Here is a 10,067-nt window from a genome sequence, read left to right as displayed (position 1 = left end):
GGGGGAGGAAGAGAGGGGAGAGATAAGGAAGACAGGAATGGCAGGGCCCGTGCTGCAAGCCTAGTCTGAGGAGACGGCCTCCTCTGCAGGAAGCGTTTCTGATGCACCATTTGTCTGCTGCTTCAATGGAGGAGGAGACGAAGAAAAGCAAAAAGTGAACTCGGCATCCCTCCCCGAACCCAAGACTTTCCACCACCCGCTCTTGGAAAAGGGAAGTCTCTTGGCTGGTTGGCATCCATCTGTTTCGGTAGACAGTGGAGGAGTGTGCCTTGGGTAGAGATCGATACGGGAGAGAGAAGTTTGATTGCAGCTGGGGCAGATGAAGACATCCAATTTCTCTGCTACAGATGCACCATGGCGTTCCTTCACTCTGCGCTCCTCCCAGCGATCGTTCCTCCTCTGATCACTGTGGATGCACGACCCGACTGCCCGTCTCCGGGCGCTGCAAAGGATTCGCACACGCGGCGGGGTGGGTGTCGCCGACCTTCAAGTCACGTTTGCAGACATCCGCGCCCAAAGGATGCATACCGGCTCCGGAGAAACCCCCACGGGGGGGGGGAGCGCTCCTGCGGCAAGAGGCGCCGCGCCGGAGGGAGAAGCGCCACTCCGCCCGGGAGGGCGCCCTCTTCCCGGAAAGCCCGGGGGCAGGAGTCTCCCTCGCAGGGAGGGCGCAGAGCCCAATCCGCGCGCGCTCCCCCCACCATCATGTAATCGCCACCGCGGGAGGGGGCTGCGCGCCGTCGGGCACGCGCCGCGAGAGCGTTCCCTCGGCGGAAGCTGCTTCTTCCTTCCCCAGGAGGAGCAGGCGGGGCTAAAGGCGAGGGAGGCGGCGCAGGAGGCGGAGCGCCCGCCCCGCAGCCGGCGCCGGTCACCCCTGAGAAGAGGAGAGGAGAGCCGGGTGGCGGCAAAGGGGGACCACCATCGCCGCCTCCAGCAGCAGCAGCACCAGCCCCGCGGCTCTGCTCCCTTCTCGCCGCCCGCGCACAGACGGAGCCGCCGCCGCCGCTCCCGCTGGAACAGCCCTTCCTGGCCCTCGGCCGGGGACCCCGCGGTGCCCGCAGCCCGCCTTCCTCGGGCGCGGGGTGGTCAGCCCCAAGCGGAGGACGTCAGCTGGCCTAGCCGCCCCTGCTCTTGCCCCGCTTCTCGCGCCAGAGCAGGAGGCGATGAGCGGCCTCGAGGACTACGCAGGTGGGCGGCGGGGAGGCCGAGCGGGGGGCGGGCGGGCGGCTCCCCTGGGCGCGTGTGGGTCGTGGGGCCTCCAGCTCCTTCCCCCCGCCTCCCGCTTGGGGGGCAGCTAAGTAACGCCGCGTGTTTTCTCCTCCTTCCCCAGGTGCGAGCCCCGTGCCCAGCCCCGGATCCCCCGGAGGGGACGAGGTGAGTTCCGAGCTCTCAGCGCCGAGCCTCCCTTCCCTTCCCTTCCCTCTCCTTCCCGCTGCCCCGGTGTGGGGGGGGGGAGGGGGGGAGAGAGAGAGAGCGGCCGGCATCTTGCAGCCCGAGGGCAAAGAAGGGGGGGCGGTTTGGTTGCGGCTTCGGGGCGTTGGGGGAACCTGCTCGAATAAAATAATGGGAGGGGGGCAGGGAAGCCCTTCTACGCATCATGGAGCGCAAGATGCACAGTTTGAATGGCGACGCGCATCAACTTGGGGGACGGGACTGGCCACCTCGATTATTTTATTGGGGGGCGAGGAGGCGATGGACTTCGTCCCCTTGGAGTTCGTCCCTACGGTGTGTTTATATATACATAAATATTGGGGGGGGGGAGTGTCTTTTTTCCCCGGTAACCTGGCGGTTTCGTTTCCTTCTCCTGAGGGAGATCGCGGCGGTTCCGTCAGCTGCCGGCTCGGCGGCCTCTTCTCCGGGCGAGGCGAAGAAATAAATTGTGTGTGTGTTGTGTTGAGGGGAGGAGAAGAGAGAATCGAGGGGTTCAGAGGAGGAGTTGGGGGCGTTGTTTTATTTATTTATTTATTTGCTTGCTTCCTTACTGAGGCGAGGGCGACGGCGCTCTGCCGCTTCGCCCTAGCCGTGTGTGGCGGCGGCGGCGGCTGCCGGGATCCGGGGCGGGGGAGGCGACCGCCCGGTTCCCTGAGGAGAGCAGCGCTTCTTTCGGGGCAGAGAGGCGGCTTCCTTCGCTTGGTTCCTTTGGCGCGAGGGCGGCTCCGCCTTCCGGAGGTCGGGGGCGGGCAGCGCCGTCCCGCGTTTTCTGGGGCCCTTTCCCCGCTAGAGGCGCGTGGGGCGCCGAGGAGCGTCTGCTTTGGCTTGTTTCCGGGGTGTGGGTATCCGTGTGTGTCTAGTCAGCTGTGGGGAGTTTTTTTGGGGGGCGCGCAGACTGAGGCGCTGCTCCTCTTCTCCTCTTTCTCTTTTCTGACCCCCTCCCCGTCTTCTCCCGGGACGGTCGCAGCTGCGCAGGCGCCATCTTGGGAGCGATCAGGTGTGTTGTGGGGGGTTGTGTTTGTGTTGCCCCCAAGGAGGCGAGAAGGGGGCATCTTGGAGGGGAAATGCTAGTAAATGTCAGTCACGCATAAGCGGGGGGGGGGGCGCCGAGATGAGCCGGCTTGGTTTCTCCTTCACCCCTAATCCCATGTGTTACAAATCACTTATTCTCTATTGCCCCCCTCCCAAAAATAGAGGGGGGACCCAACTACATACCATAAGGCAAAGGTAAAAAAGGATATACATACCATATCGACTTTCCCTAATGCTTTTTAGAGGGCATGCTGTGGCGCAGCTTGTTGATTTCCTTAAGCATCTTGCGTTGGCTATTAGTTTTACTTTGTGTGTGTGTGTGTGTGTGTGTGTGTGTGTGTGAACCTGCGAGATTGAGGTGCAGGGCAGAGGAAGTAAATTGCAGGCTGATGTGCAGCTCAAGGGTGCAGACCTGGTCTTGGCTACCCTGGTGCTCCTGGTGCTTCTCCTGACCCTTCTTGAAAAGGGCAAGGGTCTCCTTGCTCTCAAAAGGAAAAGTTGCTAGGTGGTTCCCAGCCTCTTCTTAGTGTTTTGGCACTGAGTACCGTAAATCTTTCAGCTCTGAGTTTAGGCTTTGCCTGAGTTGTTGTTGTTGTTTAGCCTGAATTGTTGTTGTTTCTTCTTCTTCTGACTATGCTATTCATGGTGATTTGTTGTTGCTTGTGGGCATGGAGGGAGGAGGAAAAGGAATTGTGCCTTGTCTATTATTCAAGATGAAGAACCATTTGAGAAGGGGTGCTCTCCATCCTTGGCATTGAATCCTGTTTTGGAAATCTGCCAATCATAATTTTTTGCCTGACTGTTGTAGGGCTTCTACCCCCATCCCCACAGGTGTCTGTGGGAAATACTGTTTGCCAGCTCAGTGCTGCTGTTCATAACCTTGGGCTGTGGAGAGGCAGCAGCAGAGGGTGTCTTTTAAGGAGCAGGCCTCTGCTTTTGAGTGTCTGCCATGGCATGCTTGGAAGTGGGGGAGGACATCAAAAGCTTATTCCCAGCTCCCTTGTTGTGGCTGGAATTTGATAATCTGTTGCTTCCCTTTGTCTGCAGGGGGAGACTTCATCTTGTTTTGCTTGCTCTGATAGGAGACCCACAGGGAAATATATTCACATTTCCACACTATTATTACCAAGTAGCAGGAGAGGTCCTTAGTTGCTTTCTCTTGAGATCTGTCTGCTGCTGTTCTGAAATCCTACAGGTGGAACCTGCTGTGCTTCTCTTGGGTTTTAAATAAAGAGGGCTGAATGAAAAAAATGGCTTTTATTTCTGTGGCATCCCATCAGATGTCAAGGAAAAAAGCAACTATCCTACTTTTAAAAGACATCTAAAGGCAGCCCTGTGTAGGGAAGCTTTTAATGTTTAATGCTGTATTGTGTTTTTCATATTCGATTGGGAGCCACCCAGAATGGCTTATGGCTGATGTTTTTGACAACTCTGTGTATATTCCTTCCTATTTTGAATAAGGAGTTGGATATCCTTGTTTTAGTAGCCTTTCCCCATATGTTGTGGGGAGGTAGGCTATAGTCTTTGGGGGACTTTGTGGCAGTGTGCATGCAGAAGGTCTCAGGTTTAATCCTTCGCATTACCCAGAAGGGCTGGAGATACTTTTGCCTGAAACCCTGAGAGCCACTGCCAGTCATTGAATACAATACTGAACTATTCAGAGTCAGGTTGGCGGTCTGGCTGATATACTGCTGCTTCCAAGTCTACAAAGAGCTATGAGGTTTGAGTGTGGTACGATGCTGACCAAGGTCATACTGATAAGATTGTACATCTTCATTTGGAAGGCATAGACACTGTATGGGTCAGTGGGTTTGAATGTTGTTCAGGGTTGGTTGTCAAGTATTGTTGGCATCCACCTGTCTCAGGAGACAACGGAGGAGTGCACCATTTGGGGTGAAGTTAGTCAAATGATTGGAAGGTTGCATTGCCTGCTGTGGCTGTAGAGACATGTTTTATTGCAGCAAGGGCAAATGAAGGCGTCCGGTTGTGCTGCTGCAGATTCATCATATTGTTTCTTCTTTCTGTACCCACCCCCAAATTTAATACATTATATAAGGTGCTACTAAGATGGTAAAAAGAATCTTTGCACTCCAGACTGCCTGCAACTACCGTATTTTTCACTCTATAAGATGCATCAGACCACAAGATGCACCTAGTTTTTGGAGGAGGAAAACAAGAAAAAAAATATTCTGAATCTCAGAAGCCAGAACAGCAAGAGGGATCGCTGCGCAGTGAAAGCAGCAATCCCTCTTGCTGTTCTGGCTTCTGGGATAGCTGTGCAGCCTGCATTCGCTATATAAGATGCACACACATTTCCCCTTACTTTTTAGGAGGGAAAAAGTGAGTTATAGAGCAAAAAATACGGTAATTATGCACGACTGCTTTATTTTACTGAATGTATGTAAGGATTGAGTTAAGAGTCTCATCCATTCAACTTTATATTTTTGTAGCCACCACAGAAAAGACAAAGAACTGTAGAAGACTTCAATCAGTTTTGCACTTTTGTGCTAGCTTATGCAGGCTACATCCCATACCCAAAGGAGGTAAGAGAACTTACACTTTAACAATGTTGGAGCTGGCTGTCTACTTTGATTCTCACTTTTCTGTTTTGGGTGTTGGTGACTCCTCCCCCCCCAACCCCCCACCTTCCAATCTGAAGGCCCTGAAATCTCATGTGGGTTTTCTTTTCCCCTTCTAGAATGAGCCTTGGCTCCACAGAGGCAACATGAGCCCCCAGAACAGCACAGGCAGCACTCAAGACAGTGACAGCTGGGCCTCATCTCAGTGCTGTGACTCCCATGTGCTATCAGATGATGGAGGAATCAGGAACACTACATGCAGAGGGACTGGAAACCTCCTACTGAACTCTGACATTTCCAGTGGCTTCTGTAAAGGCCGACCTCAGCAAACCAAGAAGAGGAAGCAGTCAGCAAAGAAGCTCATCTTGGACCGAGAGGTGGATAAGAGGGTGATGCCAATGAACACAAAGGACATTAAGCAGGAAAGGATTGAGCCAGGTAAAGGGACACACCTAGAATCAAGGGAGATTGAATCCTGTCTCCCAAAGGAAGAGCTCCAGTCCACATCTCTGCTGGAGCAATACATAAAGCAGAAGGACTGGATCCATGGAATGCAAGCAGCTGAGAAGCCTGAGGAACAGAACTCGTGCAAAGAGGAAAGAATCAGCCCTGCCTGTTGGAACACAGTAGAGCAGAACAGTGAGGAAGAACTCAGTAGAGACGGCTCCCAAATCAGTAGTAAGTGTGCAAAAATAGTGAAGCTTTCAAAATGAAGTCAATTGAACATATGAAGCAGCTTCCCTCAGAATGGGATAAATGCACTATCAAGCCCAGTGTTGTTTTCTCTGATGCAGCAGCTCTTAAAAGGTCTCAGGCTGAGGTTTTCCCATCACCTGCTACCAGAGAACCTTGTCACTGTAGCTGGAGATGCTAGTGATTTGGCTTGTGCTCTGCACTCTAGCTCTTACTCCTTCCTATTGTCAGCTTTGTGATCCAAGTGATGAGTGTCATCCCCCCTTCCCCGTTTAGTGGTCTTGTGAGGGGTTGGGCTGTTGAGGGAATGTGAGTTCAAAGACACCTTAAAGAACTGATGAGCTGCAAGGAATTGTTTCAGGACCTTCTGTTACAGTTGAGTAGTAGAGGCAGGGTCTAGCATGCCAGCATAAATGTGGGCACTCCTAGTCATCTGACCTCTCATTTTTCCCTCTTGCAGCTTTGTGTGAGGAGTTTGCTGCTGCCTCAGACACCAAAACCGATGGTGAGTAGATCACCGTATGTTACTACTGCTCGCTTCCAGTAGGGTTGGTGGTGGGAAGAGAGGGCTCCAGTAGTTTTTCGGAATATGTCTCTAATCTGAAAAGTCTAGTAATGTGGGTGCCATGCATGTATAAAAACTTTATGGGGCCTGCCTTTTAACACTTTGTGCTTTCTCACATGCAGAGGATGATGCCTGGGATCTCATCACTTGCTTCTGCTTAAAGCCTTTTGCTGGGAGACCTATGATAGAGTGCAATGAATGTGCCACTTGGATCCATCTCTCCTGTGCCAAGATACGTAAATCCAATGTGCCTGACATCTTCATCTGCCAACGATGCCGTGATGCAAAGCAGGAGATTCGCCGCTCAAACAGAGCCCGCACCATTCCCCGCAAGCGATTCTGCGACTGACTTTGGCTTGGGGGATGGCTGGGTTCCCTTTGAACTTGGACTGGATCCCTATTGGCAAGACAATCAAAATGCAGGAGCCTCCCTGGGAAATAAGTGCGGGGGCCCTATGCTTCCAGAAACGTGTGTCTTATTCAAGCCTATTGCAGGTGGGTGGGGCATACTTGATAGGGCCTGAACTGTGCTTTTGAGATCTCAGGGTTACACTAGAGCAGCAAATGCAAAGGTGCCTGGCAGACACGTGACTGGTTTGGTGGATTCCAGTGCACAAAGCACTAAGTCAGCCAGAAGCCTCTTTGACCTTGTGCAAAAAGGGCTCGATGCCTTTCAACAATCTATGGGAAGCTGGCCTGAAGTTTGTTCTTTTGTGGTACAGTAGCTGCTCAGGCTTAAATTTTGTAAGTTTATGGCCCCAGGTTTGTTCATGGTTTCCCCCCCCCCTGTTTTTTTTGTTATCCTTTGGCCCTAGATCCAATTATGTCCTGGTTAGTTGAAGGTTCTGAATCCCTTCATGAAGCTAAAGCACATGTTAGAAGAAGGCAGCTAGCTGTCTTCCTGTGCACACACTGCTTGGGAGAGAACCTTCTGCAACTGAAATGGCAGATTCCCATTCTCTGTTGGCATGAACTACAATGCAGGGCAATTGACATTAAACTTCAGTAATGTGGTCATTGCGCATAGTTCTAAGGAATCTGCCCTCTTCAGAAACTTAAATACACTGTGCTATTCCCAGTCAGGCTAGTTACCTGAGGTGGGTGGCAATTTTCACTTAATGTAAATATTTTATATACAATTACTTAGAAAACTTCTTGCCGTACCTGCTCCATATTAAACTACCACCCTTCCCTAGATTTCCAGTTGCACTACTGTCCAATTTGAAGGGAATACAGGAGTTGTGGGGGGAAAGACCAAAGCTGATAGCAGTAGAGGTGGTGAGGAGTTTACTGCAAAGGTTCTAGAATCTAAAGATATGGCAGTAGCAGAAGACTTAAGGTATGATGGTGAGCCACACTGAAGAAGCAGATTGGGTCCTGCTTTCATTTCAAGTTGCTCTTTCGTTGCTGAGAATATTTCACCTTGTTGCCATAGGTGAAATGTGGGGCATGCTAAATGGTGACCTGTCTACTATGCAAACCTTTGCTTCTTTTTCTTGGGGCAATCATGCCAGCAAACTATTGCTTGTTTTGGAGGACAGGTCTCCCTGCACTCTGTCTATACCAGACCACTGAACCTCTTTTATTTGACCCACGTGCCTTCTTGATCTTACACACACCACCTTATATTTGACAATGCTTGTACGTACAACCCTATTCTCACTGTACAAGGTATTTTCAGTGGCTTGTGATGGGCCTTTTCCTATGTAGGACAGACTTCTCAGTCACCAGGTTGTAGGAATTTAGGGAGCTACTCCATGAATGTCTTACTTCCCCTCTGTCCCCTCAAAGTGTTTACACTTTTATAGGTAGTCACTTTCTATTAAAGATGTATAGTAGTGTATTGTGGTCCTTTGTCCTATGCCAAGTGTTTGGAGTGCTATGTATAGAATAAAAATACTTTTTAATCAGTTATATTGCAGATAATTCATTGTAACCCAAGTGGAGTGTTTTACATAGTTACATTCTGCTAAGGTGGGGGTGGGTGACTAGAACTCAGCTGGCTTGTGCAACCTTACATGTGTATACAGATCAAAACAAAGGTAAAGCCTTAAAAACAACCAAAGTTGGCTGATCGTTTACTTCTCTACCATAACGTGTTACCTACAGACTTTACATATGTATTTGTCCAGAAATGCAGTCCTATTAAACCGGATAGAGTTGTAAATTTGTTTGAAATTTATCATCTATTTTGTTTACTTAAAACACAACTTATTTATGAATTTAACTTCTGCAGGTTTTCTTACTGCAACATCCAACATTGTGCAAGTACACGTGGTCCTCCTATTCCCCCTTTGCCTCTCTAGATCTGCTCCAGAAGATTTTGAGCATCCTTTCCTTTTGCAGGCAAAGTTGATTATACACACCTGCATGGATTTAAAGCAAGTGCATGCTAGGGCAAGTGTGAGATGCAGAAAGACCTATTTGATCTTCAGCAAGGAAGGTGTGTTTAGAGGGGCAATGTTCAAACTGACCTTGATGGGGAAAAATCCTCTCAGAACTTTTTGTTGTGGTAACCATGATATGGTAACATTTTAAACTACAGTGGTACCTTGGGTTAAGAACTTAATTTCTGGAGCTCTGTTCTCAACCTGAGGTACCACTTCAGCTAATGGGGCCTCCCACTGCTGCCGCACCACTGCACGATTTCTGTTCTCATCCTGAAGCAAAGTTCTTAACCCGAGGTACTATTTCTGGCTTAGTCTGTAACCTGAAGTGTCTGTAACCCAAGGTACCACTGTATTTTAAAGGTGAAGACCAATGTGGTTTGAGTTTTGGCATTGTGTAAAAGGCTTTGTCCACAAATATATCTGGCTAAAGTACAGCTCAACTGCCAAGGCTGCCAATAAAAGCACACAATTCTCTCCCACAAATGTTGAAAATTCTTCAATGATAGATTATACTGTAGTATGTCACTTTGAGGGAGAGAAAAGCCTGCTTGGTCTTAGTATGCAATCAATGTACAGGACCTTTGCTATGCAAGATGGAAATTCATCACTAATATATTTAGTTATTGCAACTGCTGTACAAGCGCCTTTCACAGCAAAGGGTGCTTTGTTCACACTAGCACAAGGAGGCTGCTGTGAGATATGGTGGTCACAGCAAAAGTATTTTTAACCCCCTTCATTGGAAACTTAACAGGTCTCAGGAGGGGTGGGCAATCTTTTTTCTACTTTTTCACTAGGGGGAACGGTTACAGGTCAGTTACAGGTTGCTTTACTGGCCGAGGGAGCCGGCATTTATCTGCAGACAGCTTCCAGGTCATGTGGCCAGCATGACTAAGCCGCTTTTGGCGAACCACAGCAGCACACAGAAACGCCCCTTACCTTCCCACTGGAGCAGTACCTATTTATCCACTTGCACTTTGACATGCTTTTGAACTGCTAGGTTGGCAGGAGCAGGGACCGAGCAACGGGAGCTCACCCCGTTGCGGAGATTCCAACCTCCGACCTTCTGATCAGCAAGCCCTAGGCTCTGTGGTTTAACCCACGGTGCCACCCCCGCCCCTGTTGAAAATCCCACTGAAAGTGCTTTTTTCCTTTTAACAGGCCTCCACCCACCAAAACAAATAACAGATCACGCCTGCCTCTTGACAACTGCAAAAGTCATGTATTTGGTGCTTCCCAGCACTACCATGGTATAAAAACATAGATCATTTTCACAGCAATCCATAGATCACCTGTGCCCACAGGTGCATTCTGCAATTTGTTGTTTTCACCCTTTGTAAAAAAGCACAACTCAAAGATCTGTGTCTTGGATCACTTAAT

General features: G+C 50.0%; 1 protein-coding gene across 2 annotated transcripts; it reads left to right on the top strand.

Annotated features, from left to right (window-relative positions):
- The first annotated feature begins 723 nt into the window (after positions 1–723).
- On the top strand, positions 724–7,071 carry LOC128414845 (PHD finger protein 13-like). Of its 2 annotated transcripts, XM_053390741.1 has the most exons (6): positions 724–1,188; positions 1,331–1,374; positions 4,914–5,006; positions 5,162–5,720; positions 6,196–6,240; positions 6,423–7,071. In XM_053390741.1, the coding sequence occupies exons 1-6, from the start codon at positions 1,164–1,166 to the stop codon at positions 6,647–6,649; spliced, it is 993 nt and encodes a 330-aa protein (XP_053246716.1). In that variant the 5' UTR covers positions 724–1,163; the 3' UTR covers positions 6,650–7,071. The 2 variants fall into 2 exon arrangements, with proteins under 2 accessions (XP_053246716.1, XP_053246717.1); XM_053390742.1 differs by lacking the exons at positions 724–1,188; positions 1,331–1,374 and adding an exon at positions 2,329–2,428.
- Positions 7,072–10,067: the final 2,996 nt, after the last annotated feature.

This window comes from Podarcis raffonei, chromosome 5 (assembly GCF_027172205.1).
Source record: "Podarcis raffonei isolate rPodRaf1 chromosome 5, rPodRaf1.pri, whole genome shotgun sequence".
In the NCBI taxonomy this organism is placed as follows: Eukaryota; Metazoa; Chordata; class Lepidosauria; order Squamata; family Lacertidae; genus Podarcis; species Podarcis raffonei.
Note: the sequence above shows the minus strand (reverse complement) of the source record. Positions and strands in the feature narration are given on the sequence as shown.